The sequence below is a fragment of the Trachemys scripta genome, chromosome 7 (assembly GCF_013100865.1).
Source record: "Trachemys scripta elegans isolate TJP31775 chromosome 7, CAS_Tse_1.0, whole genome shotgun sequence".
NCBI classification, from domain to species: Eukaryota; Metazoa; Chordata; order Testudines; family Emydidae; genus Trachemys; species Trachemys scripta.
Window position 1 is genome coordinate 79,250,369 of NC_048304.1, and position 15,569 is coordinate 79,265,937.

The following is a 15,569-nucleotide window of genomic DNA, read 5'->3' on the forward strand; positions in this document are numbered from 1 at the left end:
CCAACGTTGTCAGCCACTCGTTTAAGGAAGGCCTGGTGCTCCTTAAAATCGTCCGGAGGGTTGCTGGTGTGGGATGGCCCAGCTACCGCCTCGTCAGGGGACGATGACGACAACTGCAGGGCCTGAGGGAGGGTGTTGTCTCTGTCCTTGTTGGAGGAGGGCTCCCTCAGTGCCAAGGTGTGGTGCACCGCCTCAGTCTCAGTACCATGATCTGACAGCAGGGTTGGCAGTATTGGACCGGCATTACTGGTATCTGCCATGGATTCCATTACTGCCTCTGGGGGAACGGGTACTGTGGCTGGTGCTGTCCCGGTCTCTTGTGCTGGTGGAGAGTTGTCCCTCCTCGGCGATGGGCTGAAGTCGTGGTCCGACCCTGACCAGTGCCCCTCCAGCAACCACGGCAGGGATGTTGACACCTGAATTGGTCTACTGACCTGCTCGGCGATCGGTGGGCGATGGTGAGTGGCGCCGCCTGCCCGAGGAACGGTACTGGGGTGAATGAGACCGGTGCCGAGATCCTAAACGACACCTCCAGGACGGCGACCAACGTCAAGGAGATCACCTGAGAGGGGGTCACCGGCGCCTCGGTGACCTGTGGACAGATGTTCACCGGTACTGTCGGTACGGGAATGGTGCCTCGAGTTCGGAGTCCCACGCCTAGTAGGTGGGATCTCGTCGGGAACCTAGGCCTCCTGGGCGGAGAGCTGGGGTGCGGTGCCCAAAGTTGCGGCGAAAGAGGCCTGCCGTCTGGTGACCAGGGGTGTTCTGCCAGTCTATGCTGTTGCACCCTGTTGGGCTTACCCTCTGGTGCCAGGGATGGAGCGGCTTCGGTCACCTGGCGTGACTCTACTAACTTAACATTATGACTAACTATTATGAACTATATACAACAACGATCAAAATGAAGTCTATGAGGAAAAACCGCTACTGCTCTTGCGATGCAAGACAAGGCACTCCAACCAACCGTCACGGGTGGTAAGTAGGAACTGAGAGGGTGCAGGGCTGGCGGTGCCTGATACACCACCGCATGCGAGTGTCACTCCAGAGGGCACCACAGCCGACCCTATAGATACCACTAAGGCAGAAATCTCTAACAACTGTGCACATGGGCCTTAAATGGAATTGACATGAGCAAGCACTGAAAGAAGAACACACAATACTGATGAGCTCAAGTCATTCTGAAGTTTTTTTGCTTACACATTTAGTGCTTCTTAGCACATGTATTTACATTTTCTGCTTATATAACCTCACAAGCTAGTAAATGTGGCAGACCAGTGAGACAAACTTCTGTTTTGATTGATACAACAAAACCACCAAAAGGAACTCAATACTTACATTTATTAAATAACCTATTAAATAAATTTAGCTCGTCTCTAATAAGAAATTTTCCCCAGTGCATGGGGAGTGTTATCACTCAGTTCCTCTAGATTTTGAGCTTTCACTTTACTTTAGCTTTCAATAACTAGAACTTAAGTTTCTGTTTAAATAAAAATTGCATTTCCAACCCTTACTGTTGTGAAAAACCATTTCAAACATGAACACATCAAGTTCTGTCCGATGTTGTATCTATGCTTTTTTCTTTTCTTTAAACAGTCTCATTTTCTATTCTCAATCAGTCTGGATTATTTTCATTTCCCCATCCCAGTTTCTTCTGTAACTGCAAATGCCTGTTAGTAACGTATACAGTTAGGGTGGCTAATGTAATTCCATCTTCTACTATTATAATAATTATGAAGAGTAGTTTGTTTAATATGTTGTTTCTCTCCCACAGCACCTACTGCCAAGTAAAATCTGAATTTTCTTTCTATTATCTAATTTTAGGGAGAATAATAAATGGAAAAAAACAAATTAAAACTGTAACTTTGGACTATTTTTAACCCATATTTCTCTACACTTGTGTAAATAAGAAGTCTAGAATTTCTCCAGTTATCCAACATCATTTGAACAGTCTGCATCACTGGATCCAAATAATCTATGAATATACACCTCTACCCCAATATAACGCGACCCAATATAACACGAATTTGGATATAACGTGGTAAAACAGTGCTCCGGGTAGGCGGGGCTGCGCACTCTGGTGGATCAAAGCAAGTTCGATATAACGCGGTTTCACCTATAACACAGTAAGATTTTTTGGCTCCCGAGGACAGCGTTATATCGAGGTAGAGGTGTATCTTATAATCTTTATGGGGAAAAAACTCAAGTAATTACGTTTTTATTTTAAACTCTACTTTCAGTACATATATATTCTGTATTTGCCAAGGGTGAACAAAAGATGTGCATTCAGACTTCTTCCAGTTGTCTTTATATCCTTAGATGTTAAATTTATTTATTTCTAATGATCTACTTTTACCAACCAAACCAAACCTACCAATCTTGGGAGGTTAAGTTCTAAAGGTCATGCTATTGAATTAGGGGGAGTTTGTGTTGGTGATGGAGGGAGAAACTACTGCTGATGGTGAAATAATAATAATATGATGAAAATACCTGTTCACTTTACTGACTAATTAGGTTTTACTACATTTTACTCCTGTTAGCACTGCTGACCTAATACAGTTGAAAGTTTGAATTACCATCATTTTACTTGTAAACTGAGCAGAATGGATCTGAAAGTCTCAGACACACAAGCATGGAATCCTATACCTAGAGTCACTTTTCATAATAGAACTGTATTTCGATATGTACCTTCCCTTGTTTCCAGCACTCTTTAAAGAGCTTCCAGTTGCTGCTGTTTTTATGATCTTTGAGCCACAAAATGTGCTTATCACAGATCCATGAATGTGGAATATCGCTGTAGAATTTACTGCAATCATCCAGAATAGATTTTTGACCATCTTTTGGCCCATCCTTCAGTTCAGATTTTACATTCATCTTTGGTGGTCTATTTGGTGGAATCTTGTTTTCTACAACTGAAGCAATTATGTCATCAAGAATGTTTGGCATAGTCCTTCCACCTTTGCCACCCTTGTGGAAAAACAAAAATAGTTTAATAGGAAATTTCAGATTTACCTTCTTCAACAGAATGTCAAAAATATTAAATATAAATAAAAACTATATACTAATATACTGCACCCACAGAAATGTTTACTGACATAATCATCTGGAATCAGGGAACTGCGGTTAAAATGACAATGTTTAATCTAAATCAATGTCCAAATTATTTACAATATGTATCAATCATCACTATACATACACGTTACCTTTCTTTCAGGGAAGCTTTAGTGATGTTTACTTACATATTTAATTATAAATTAACATTCAAAGCAAGAGTCATTAGGCTGTTCTAATTAAAATGTACCAAAACAAGTTGTGTGAATTTTCAAAACCCCATGCATTCTGGTAATACACTCACTGTTGTTCCTGTAGAGTAAACTGGAGCAAAAGCAATGCCAGCATCTGTAGAGCCCAGACGCAGTTTTCCAGCTGTTGTAGTCAGTAAGTCTCGTAAGGTTGAGCCCTGTTCGTTGTTCTGGGGCACAGGAGGTGATGTTTTACAATTTAGAGACTCTGAACTGTCTTGGTCTCTCTCTTCTTTAATATGTTTTCCAGGAGGACATTCTTTATTTTCTAAAATAAAAAATATTTTTGATATTTACATGATTGTGTCATGATACAGAAATTCGAACACTGACATCCTGCATTTTATAGTGGTGGTAATATACTGTAGCACTAGTGCTTTATTCACCTGAAAACACACCAGAAGATGAATTAGATCCTTCAAAATGCAGTCAAACAGTTTACCATGAAAAGGCCTTCCTCAACATCTCAGACATGTAGCTGAGTGTGCACCTGTCACAAATGAGAGATGCTGTAGCTGAGAGAGGCTGGGAAACACTAACACATTACACATGCATTCCACTAGTGGCTTCTCTGTTATATTCAACAAATAATTAATTGATAACCAGTTCTGATGCCCCTAGAAGGCAGCACTGAGTTTATAAGATTAGGGAATGTGACATTTTAATTATTTATGACACAAATCAAACCCAATACAGAATTTTTTTTATAGTGAGTTCAACAGAAATTCCTGGAGCACCCAAAATCACGCACTTACCATTTGCATCTCTAATATTTACCTTTCTTTTCCTCTCTGGCTTTTTGCTCTGCTAGATCAGCTAACCAATGCAGTGGTGACTGGGATTCTGGTGGAGTTAACTTGCTGTCTGCGCTTACATCACTCCCTGGACTTGTATTGCCATTTGTCTCAGACTTTTGAGGGGTATTCGGCTGCTGAGACTCAGGCATGCACAGAGAAATTTTATTACTGTGATTAAGGACATTCTGTAAAACCTATAGAGCAGAATAATTTTATTTTTAAATATAGTACTTTGTTTTAATATGAGCAAAAAAGTAGCAACGATGATAATTTGCCAATACATTAATTACACAGACTACAATTACATAAAATTCATGAAAAAGTTGATTTGATATTATTCAAATATTTTTTAAAAAATAAACAAATATCAACATGTCTAAACACTAAACTTCGAACTTAAATATATTATAGACTCACCTGAGAGACACCATTCATTGCAGGGAACTTCCCAGTTTGCATGCTCTGTTTGCTGGTACACTGACAGTAGGATTTAATCTCAAATTTCTCTCTAAGACTGTGCATTGCATCTAGAAGATCTGTCAGAACTATAAGTTAAAGTAGGAATAAAGAAAATCATTAACAGTTCTTTCATGAACAATGTAAATTTATTTTGTGATCCTCTTTACAAAAGTGTGATGGTGTTATAAAACTATTTATATTCCATGCCAAAAGATCAAAAGATTCTTAAGCATTCACAAATAAAGAAACAAAGTTAAGATTGTCCTCTTAGTCCTAATTCTGCCTCTTGTACAAGCTTTAAGATACAGTATTTAATTATATAATCACATACTATTTTTCTGCATGATCCCCACTTGGTTCTGTGTGGAGACACGTCTTGACAAAAAACGTGATGCCCATCCCTATAGTCACCTCTTACCAGCATCCCAAAATGAAGTCTCTGCTGCTAGAGAACCTGTTCAAGATCCGCACGCAGGCCCTGGCCCCCAGCAAGGTCTTCTACCAGCTGATGGTCAGCCGGAAGGAGGTGGGTGAACGAGGGAGCGTTAACGATAAGACTAATACTTATCGGTTAACTATTTAACCATTTAATATTTTACATCCCTATTTAAAACACTACATAATAATGGATGTGCACAAGGGGACAGAATTGAGGATATGTAGGCAGTCTTAACGTTGGCATTTTCTGAGATGAGTGCTTCATTTGGCAACTTAAATATTTTTAACCCAATTTTGGTATGGCGTTTGTGTGTTTGAGAGTTAGAAATCTAAATTTGTCAAGTCTGCTTGGATGCCCTAACTTTCCCCTGAAATAATACCAAGCAATAGCCATAAAATTATATTTATGATGCAGGGCTGCCCAGAGGATTCACAGGGTCTGGGGCAAAACAATTTCGGGGGCCCCTTCCATAAAAAAAAGTTGCAATACTATAGTAACATGGAATACTATAGTTACATTTGGAAATGTAAAAAATAACTAGTGAAATATATTCAAAAATTAATTTGTAATAATTTGAAAATACACTAAATACATTATTTAAAAACATTAAATGCTTTAATGGTATGTATACATTTGCAATTACATAATGGGGTGTTGCTGGGTGATGGTGATGGTTGGTGCCAATGGGCTGTCGCTGCCTAGGGGTGGTGCTGCTGTTGCCCAGGACTGTGTGGGGAGCTGGGCTCTGGGTTGGGGGGTGCCCAACTCAGAGGGGCTGGGCTCAGAGCTGGGGGTCAGGTCTGTGGGGGATGTCCAGCCCCGGCCCTTACCATGCCGCTTACCCCCTCACCCGAAGCCTCAGCACGCCGCGTACAGGAGCGGCCCCGGACAGTGCTGCAGCAGCGTGGTGTCTCCAGCAGGGCCTGAGTTCCCGCCGCTCAGCCGCAGCTCGCAGCCCCGCCACCTTACCAGGAGATGTCGGGGGATGGGGGAAGACGGAGGCAGGGGGAGCCTCTGACATACTCGTGGGGGCCCGTGCGGGGGGCCTGGGGCAAATTGCCCCCCCCTCTGGGCAGCCCTGTTATTATGTGTTTGTTGTCCAATTTAGAATGATTTTACTTAAACTGTCTAAAGACACATTTGATTTTTAATTTTTTCCCCCTTATGGTATCACTAAAGGGCTGAGTTACGGTTCTTCAGGTGCCCCAACTGTATTAGGTATTCCATACCTAAATGTTTCCACTTCTTTTAAGTTAAAGTCTGAATTTTGGGGGTTTACAATACTTGTTTTGGGGATAATTGAAACATTCTTTTAGTTCTTTTTACCCTAAATTATACATTCATACTTTCAACCTAAACTGCACCACAATAGTTTCACTATCTGAAAATGTTCTACTTTTTAAAAAGTTTATTAATAATTTCACTCATGAAAAATAAACTAGAATCCCAAAAAGAATGTTACCATGTAATGCTTCTATTATTGGAAAGCATATAATGTCAACACAATATTTTTTTTAATTTTAACGTTTATGGTCAGATTTACTAGTACATTCTGACTGTTTTAGACTACTCTGGAGCAGCGTAAAGCAGGCAAAGTGAAAACCTTACTTTCTCCCTTCCCCGCCTCCCTGTCCTCTATATTTCCCTGCATACACATCCACCAATTCTCACCTCCATCCTGTCCTCCATGTTCCTCTGCACCTCTCCCTACTCTGTTCTCCCCACTTATTTGGTAAAGATATATTGTGCTACAGGTAGCTTTGAAAAGTCATATCAGAAATTACTAGAACTTCTATTTAAAATTAATGTGGTCTTTCCTCACAGAAATAAATGATGAATAAATTGTTTTTGTGTGATCATACCAGAGCCTGGAATAATCTGAGTTGGCATCAAATGCTTGTGATCATGAGGCTGTCCTTTCACACATTTCATCCAAGCATATAATTCTTTATCTGTAAAATAACAACATTCCCAGTTATTTTATTTCACTTGTGGCTTTATTACTTAAATCATATAATTTACAGATATTCCCAATCCATTGTTTAGAAGTCTCTACACCTACACTCCTCTGAGGTTCTATACTGGTATTTTGTATGACAAACATTTTGTTTCTAACAGTTTGACAGAGAAGACAATCAGAATGGGATTTTAATAAAAACAGAAGCAAAGACAGTAGCATCCACAACATAGATCCTTGTCCAAGTTTCAAAGCTTATTCATTTTATTATATTTAGATCTGTTATTTTTGCCCGAGTAAAAATCCATCATACAGTTGCCATTTAGGCAATTAAAGTTATCTCACTGAACAATTCCTAACATAGTATAGAAAGATGAGTAGAGAACTGCTTGTATTGTCAAAATCTCTACTGTTACAGTAGCACATAGAGGCTCTACTGATGGGGGCTCCTTTTAGCTAGGCACTGTACAAACACATATTAAGTCAAAGACAAAGGGTGGAAGAAGAAAAAGAAGCCAAGTCAGGGAAGTGACTTGACACTGATCTGCTCTGTTATCTTGGGCAGAGATGGGAATGAAATCCAGTTCGGTATTCCATCTACTGTACCATGATACCTATCTTTAATGGATGCAATCTTCAAATCTATTTTCAGTTTTGCTCAGCTATAGCAATATATGTTGCATGCCCCAAATAGGCAGGCTAAGAGACATGTTCAGCACATTTAAAGCATATTTTCCTTACATTATAAAGTTTATAATGCAACAAATACCTCTCTTTTCCTGGATCTTAGAAACATTAAGCTTATATTCTTACAAGTGAAAGAATTTTGTAAATCACTTTATAGGACAACTTTAAAGTATACAATTTTAAAACAATCATGTAGGTGTCATATACCAAGAACAAAATACCACTATTGTACAACAGGACTCAAAACATTTACTCAAATTTTATTATTAGCATATTACATGTACATTTTGTAACTGAGCTTTTGAAGAATGCATAGAAACTAGAATTAGGGAAAACCTTCCCCTACTGATATCTAGCAACATTTGTATATCAGTTCTAATCTGCACCCCAACCTCAATGAGCTCTGTGTGGGTGGACAGCTCGAGCCCCAGTGAAGTCAACAGAGCAACCAGTGGATACAGGGGGCTGTGCTGAGCTAATTACAGAACTGGAGGTTATTCCTGATCATAGTACAACACTAAGTATTATGCCTAAAGTGCCTGACAGCAAAGTTAAAAATATAACTAAATCATCTCTTTCGTTTTATATAGCTGTATGTGTAAAGACAGCTTCATAATTGTGTATTTTCATAGTCTTTAATTTTGTACATGTTTAATAGCTATTGTACAGAACAATTACTCGTAAGTTGCAGAACTAGTAAATGTTCAAACAGTGTTCTCAAAAAATAAAATGCTGACAGACATAGAACATTCTGGACAATTCTAAAACTAAAATGTATGTTTGGTTATGCAGGCTGTAGACCATGGGTTCCTCCCAGAGCCAGGAATACAACCCAGGAATCCTGATATCTAACATGCTAGTGTCATCTCCCAAATAGTTGCATAACCCCCTGGCAAACAGTTTGCCACGTCTCCCTTTGCAAGATTGTCCACATAAAAGACAACTGCCTGTTTCAATCACAAATTACTCCTATAACTAAATCAGAAGGGGTCTGATCTGCGGAACTGACTGTTGTGGGTTCAAACACTGCTGCCGACCGACCTATGTAGGAGGGAATTTTTTTTTATGTATATGTATGTATGTGTGTGTATATATATATATATATATATATACACACACACACACACACACACCCCGCCCCTTTTAAATTAGTGTGGAATAGCTGCAATTGTTGAAATGATTTTTATTGCAAAACATTGTACAGTACTTAGAAGTGAATTTGGATGTTACTAAAAATACTAACAATAAATCAAATATTAACGCGTTTGTATTTTGGTTAATGGGAGGTCAAGAACTGCATGGGCCATGGAAACTGAACTACCAGTTACTCTTAGAGGAAGTCCCCCCTTCATAACCAGGCTTAGGAATGGTGTGAGGGCTGTGCTTTGGATAAAACAGGACTTCACTCACTAGAGCTGTCCAGCCAATTGTTTAAATGCAAGTCGTTTGCAAAAATGCAACTGAGCTAATTAAATAATTTTCATGCAATGTCACAATACTTGGCAACTATGCTTGATGGTGTCAGGATAGACCTAAGAAATGGTGATGGGATGGACTTTTGTCTGTGCAGTGAAATGAAAAAAAAAAAAAAAAATCACCGACTTAAATAACTGAACATTTAAATCTCTGACGTTGGTGGCAAGGCTGCCCAAAACCAACATATCATTCTCCATTACATTCAGCAACTGTAAAAACAAGCAGTGGTTCCAGGAAAAATAAATGTAATATGAAGTGGCATCATTTGGACAAAAACGTGTGTTGCTGAAAGTTCTTGGTGGTGCCAGAGCATAGGTACAGTACATATGCAGCACACCATGTATCACCAGAAATTAAACTATAGAGAGAAGCCAGCATACTTCTATTTTAGCATATATTGAAGGACAATATGATAACCAGAGAGAAAAATTCCCCACTGCTATCAAGACTGAAAAGAAGCCTGCTTCTGTATATTGCTTTTTAAACTTTGAGACTTTTTCTAGACTTTCCCTGGATGTCTAAAATGTGTACTTTAAAGACCGTTTTAACATGGTTTACCCAACTTCCATGATGTTTCTAACAATTCACAAAGGCACAAGCCAAGTCAGACAATATGCACATACACGGAGGCCTGTACAGCTAAGAAGGGCTTGTGAGAAGCACCTACAGTAATTCATTACAAAGAGGAGCAATGCCCCCTGACTCTCCTTGATGATTTTTTTTTGGGGGGTGGGGGGAGGAACATTTATCAGTACACACACGGGAGTTTATAAATAAATATTCATAATATCTGAAGCACTAATTCTAGCTGGTTAAGCAACGCAGTTGTACAAGATCCTTTTAAACTCTTCAGAGAAAAATATATAACCTTCTCTACTTAAATTCTGAAAGAAATCTCAGATTAGGAATTTATTAGCAAAAATATTTGGAAGATATGTGCATATGTGCTTCAGTAGCTACATGATACTATTGTAATCCTTTTCCTCCCTCTCCCCTAACCCCATTGTCTGTCATAATTGGTCACTTAAATTGTAAAATGTTTGAAGAAAGGAACACATCTTTATCTGTCCGGAAAGTACCAGGACCATTTATGAATACATGAACGACCATCATCACCACTATCCTTGCTCTTTTGCATAAAATACTCACCATTTTTAGTAACTCGGTCTACATTCTTGAAACAAGAACAATGGAAAAATATTAATATACTACAAATAAAAGTAATATCAAAAGTAATACCAGAGCAACAGATAATCAGTGGTGCTATCAAAAGCATCATCAGTGCTACGATATTACTCATTACTTGGAGTAATATCATTTAAAATGGCAGTATAGTAGTTTAGACAGATCAGGAAACAAAACCGCCAACCTATCTACTGTTTTTCAAACACAGCTGTTTTCAGAGAAACCTTACTATATCAGATTCATTTGGAACAGTTACTACTACTTTCCTTTTACTAATAGCAGAAGTGACACGGACTTTGATGAAGAACTTTGGAAGCATCTCATTACCAGGGCAGAGGAGGAACCCTCTCACCCTGTATCAAGGAACTGAGGGGAAGCAAGTTTTTCAGTATTTACTGCCATTGCAGACATTGTCTTACAGAAATTCTGATATTATTTATTTTTAAATGATATGCTGATAGGGGAAAATAAGTTGGTGACACAAATGTAGGTGTGCTCTATTAATAATAAATATTGTATCTGTCATTCGTATGGTATTTCACCCAGGAGTTTGTCTGCCCACCTTGGGAAAGGAGGAGGAAGCCGTTTCTAACAGCTGCCTAACAGCTTCCTCCTTAAGGGTATTTAGGAAACAATGCCAGAGGCAGTTGCCTTAATGCCTCTAGCCCAGGGGTTCCGAAACTGGGGGTCGGGACCCCTCAGGGGGTCATGAGGTTATTACATGGGGGTCACGAGCTGTCAGCCTCCACCCCAAACCTTGTTTTGCCTTCAGCAATTATAATGGTGTTAAATATATAAAAAAGTGGTTTTAATGTATAAGGGCTGTCGCACTCAGAGGCTTGCTGTGTGAAAGGGGTCACCAGTACAAAAGTCTGAGAACCACTGCTCTAGCCCAATCACCATTTATGACCATGGTGGGTAACAATAGGTTCTTGACTTTCTAAAGTTATGTCTACATTAGAAATGCTACAGTGGCACTGCAGCAGTGTACACACTACTACAGCAATGGGAAGGGTTCTTCTGTTGCTGTAGTAAATCCACCTCTCCAAAAGGCAGTAGCTAGTTGATGGAAGAATTCCTATGTCAACCTAGCACTGTCTACATTGGGACTTAGGGTGGCTTAACTACATCTCTCAGGGGTCTGAATGTTTCACAACCTTGAGTGACATAGGTTAGATGGACCTAAGTTTTAGGCTAGGCCAGGACTAAGAGAATGTGAGTTGGTTCTGTTCTCTTGCTGTAACTTAATAGGAAAGCCTAGCTTAGTTTGTAGCAAAACGTATGATGAAATAAGATGAAACTAAGTATGAGTGCAGGCTGTGTTTTAAAATCCTTATTCTTCTAATGCTTTGTTCCAACTTCAGTGTACTCCCGATTATTCGAATACCATGGGGGGAAAGAGGGATGGATTTTATTTACATAATTGAGAGGGCAGGAGAAGCAGTGCAGAGAACCCTCTCTGCAGCTCTGCTGTCAAAGCCCTGCTCACTCATTTCCCCGACAGCAGGGGTTCAGAGGGCTCCCTGTGCTGCTGCTCTTTCAATTATTGAAGGCACAAGGTCCAGGAGGAGGCTGCAGTCCTAGTGAGGCAGAGATCCTTGGTGAGGACTCTGCTGTGCCCCACCAGGACCACAGTCTTCCCTGCACCTTGTGCCTGCTGGAATCAGGTGTCACTGGCCCTGCAGCAGTGCTGGTAGCCCTCTGCAGCTTTTCTGTCAGTCCCGTGATGGTAGGGCTGCAGAGGGCTCCCTGCACTATCACAGGAGCCATTCAGCAATTGGGTGGCCTCTCCTGCTTCCAGGGGTCTCTGCTCTATTATTCACACTGGCATTGCTGGGGGATAAAGAAGGGATTTTAATAATATGGAGGTTCAGATAATAGGGTTTTGGAAAATCAGGAGTATAATGTACTACATAAAATAATTTTATTTTAAGAAGGCTGTTGGTCTGTAACACTGGTCAGAGGTTCCCAAAGAGAGGATTCAAGCAGGTGCTCAAATCAAGACAGGCCTTCATGGTAACAAGTGGTTAGCATACAGAGTGGAGCACAGGGAGTCCCAGTATAAAAGAGGAAGAATTGCAAAATTCAACCTTGAGACAGGTAAGGGCAAGAGGTATAAAACCTGGGAGGATGTATTCAGAGAAAACAAAAGGGTAGAGGGTCAGGTAGCTCCATAATTGTGAGAGTTTCTTTTTGGAAGGGTAGGTTTTATATATTGTCATGACAAAGGTGAGGAAGCTTTGAGAAATAGGAAAAAGTTGTGCTTTACGCAAAAAGAATAGCATTTACTGGTTACAGAAAGACACCGAACCTTCTGGAGCAGCAATTCTAGAACATGTTACAATAAACAACACAGAGAATGGTCTAGTACATATAAAATTATAAACTGACCTCTAGAACTCTTCCTTTCCTTTGCCTTGTAACAATCTAAGCAGACCACAAACCCACATTTTTGGCAGACCCAATGAATGTTAAACAATGTGGCTTCACATGCATCACACATCTCACGGACTCCTCTCACTGCTCTCTTCCAGGCAATTTTGGCTGAAACACAAAATAAACAGAAGTATCAAAATTTAAAGGCAAACATCTGTAAACTGTAGCACAGAAATAAATGTTCATCTAAAAATACCAATCATCATTTTCCTCTCAGAAGCAATTACAGAAAGAAAAAATCCAAAAGTGACCCTATATACACAAGTCTTCAATACGCACAAATTTGACTGCATTGTGACTATTATGTAGCAAAATTCGGTGTTAAGAATTTTTGCAAAATAAGAGACAAAATCAATGACAAATACTAACTAGCAAATTTCTGTAGCAAAATACAGAAATAATTATTCCCTCTTAAACAGGAGGTGTGGCACACACAGACAGCCTTTCTTAATGCATTCTTGTATTTCCATACAATGCACAGTAGTGCCAATGAAAGGCTGTAGCATGCAGTACATTGAATATATGGCTCAAACAGAGAAGCCTAAAACCTGAGCTATAATCTTTCGTGTAGAATTATAGAATACTACAAAGAATATAAAGATTTCCTTACCATCTTTCTTCACCCAGGACATGGCTGTTTTCTCAGATGTTACTAGCTGACAAAATTTATCACCTATGATGTCTAAAATGTACTTAGAAGTTTCTAGGTCCACTTCATCATCTTCATAATTGTCATGTGTCCACAAACTCATTGCTTCATCATCATATTGGTCAGGAGACGAGAAACCATCTATCCTAATCACTCCATTTTTACTAAAAGACAACCTAAAAAATGGAAACAAATAGTTTAATGATACACCTCATTATACTTTACACTCTAAGCTTTGTTTGCTGTTATTAAAAAACATTTTAACAAACATGTCTGCATGCAGACTGCCTATATTGTGCAATGCTATTATAAAAGAATACTGACCAGGTTAATCAGGTTCAATCTTTGCAGTAGCAAACACATATACCCTTTCTTTCCTCCTCGTCCCCACCCTCGCATTTTTTTTTTTTTAAAGTGAATCTGATGTTCCATCAAGTGAGGAACTAATAGTACTGGCTTCGTCCAAGCTTCCTTCCACTGTTTTGTCAATACCCCCTTCATTTTTGATCTTCAATGCCTCTTTTGTTTCAATCCTGTTTCCTCTCTAGAGTGGAGACTGATAATTGTATGAAACAGAATTGTTATTTTAAGATGTAGATTAAGTGACTTGGATGGAACCAAATTCATATTTTCACATGACCTAAACCAGAAACCTCAATACAAGTCCTCCAGAGTTGAAAAAAGGCTAACATTAACTTTAAAACAAACAGGAAAAACATGTTTTCTGTAGAACAAATTCTGTTGCTACAAAGTTCAGTTTTAAGAAGAAATAATGAGGAAATTCTGAAGTTAAAGAATAACTGCTCAGGTAATTCACTTGTTCGATCCAATTTACATGGCTCTCCCTTTAATACTTATCACCACATAAAATAAATAAACTGATGCTAATGTAACGCATTTCTCTCTTTTTTCTGCCAACAAAGTTTTGGTCTAATTCATTTCTCTGATTCCCGGAGGCTGGCTGACAGTGATCACTCAATCGGTGCCTATTTTCTGTATACACCTCTACCCCGATATAACACGACCCAATATAACACAAATTCGGATATAACGTGGTAAAGCAGTGCTGGGGGGGGGGGGGGGAGGCTGCGCACTCCGGTGGATCAAAGCACGTTTAATATAATGCGGTTTCATAACGCGGTAAGATTTTTTGGCTCCCAAGGACAGCGTTATATCGAGGTAGAGGTGTATTAACACTCCTGCCAGTCAAATGAACAAGGATCTCAAAACTGAACTTTGGTTTCTATATGGCAGCACAGATCATTACTTCTAGGCAACCAGGTCAGCTCATTTCTTACCTTTGAAATGCCTAAAAATTGTATGGTGTCCTACTTTGTATCATTTTAATTAAAAAAACATTTGAAATATTTTCCAAGTAGTTGTAATGGTCTCTCAGTAAGCCTATATCAAAGCAGTACTGTTGAACAATACAATCCCTTATAATACAGAATAATTTACACTAGTTTATTTATAAACAGATACATATATGAAGTATTTTAATAGTATCAGCATCAGTAAACTCAATGTCCTACATTCAGAAATGAAGTGTGATATATGACCACTGTTATACTACCAAAAATGATCTCCCCCCCCCCCCCGACCTTAAGCAGGTAGCAAAAAGAATCCACTGATTTTTATTACAGTAAAGCCTGATAAGATTCTTAGAAGTAAAGTAATCTTGATTTTAAATTCAGATCTCATGTCTATGGTACAGTGAAAATAAACTCCATTTGATACTACAATACATTTAAAATTAAAGGTTTTTTTAAATTAAATGATTGAATTTTAAAATGGTAGCAAAACTATTCTATGTTTTCAGTTAACCTCCAATATTCTCTTTCCCAAAAAGAACAAATCTAAGGAGAACACAGCAGTACTTTTAGTAAGCAGGTCATTGCTGTGTATGTCTACTTTAGTACAGAAAAATATTTTAAGCCAAACACTGAAGTAAGCAAAATCAGTCTGTGTAACAGCAACTGACTGTTCAATTCCTATTGAATGAGCCTACACTGGTAAGTATTGCACTTGTACAAGTCAACACCTAGTTTTACTCTACTTCCACACTAGCATTGTATTGCACCAATTATGGTACAGTGTATTCTGGGAAATCTTTTTCTGCATTGGTAGGCCAAAGGCAATTGTAAGAAGAAGGGGTCAAATTCTGACTGTTGTCTAGGGAAACTCC

General features: G+C 39.1%; 1 protein-coding gene across 6 annotated transcripts in view; it reads right to left on the bottom strand.

Annotated features, from left to right (window-relative positions):
• Positions 1-15,569, bottom strand: part of JMJD1C (jumonji domain containing 1C) — a 349,289-nt gene that overhangs the window by 33,470 nt on the left and 300,250 nt on the right. For 4 of the 6 annotated variants that reach the window (XM_034776020.1, XM_034776022.1, XM_034776024.1 and 1 more), the window contains 7 exons: positions 13,346-13,560; positions 12,691-12,843; positions 6,857-6,946; positions 4,514-4,641; positions 4,077-4,290; positions 3,353-3,567; positions 2,686-2,964 (listed from right to left, as the gene is read on the bottom strand). In XM_034776020.1, the coding sequence (XP_034631911.1) occupies positions 2,686-2,964; positions 3,353-3,567; positions 4,077-4,290; positions 4,514-4,641; positions 6,857-6,946; positions 12,691-12,843; positions 13,346-13,560 (1,294 nt within the window). Of the gene's footprint in view, positions 1-2,685; positions 2,965-3,352; positions 3,568-3,685; positions 3,790-4,076; positions 4,291-4,513; positions 4,642-6,856; positions 6,947-12,690; positions 12,844-13,345; positions 13,561-15,569 lie in introns of those variants that run through there. The other 2 variants (XM_034776021.1, XR_004646490.1) reach the window with 2 other exon arrangements.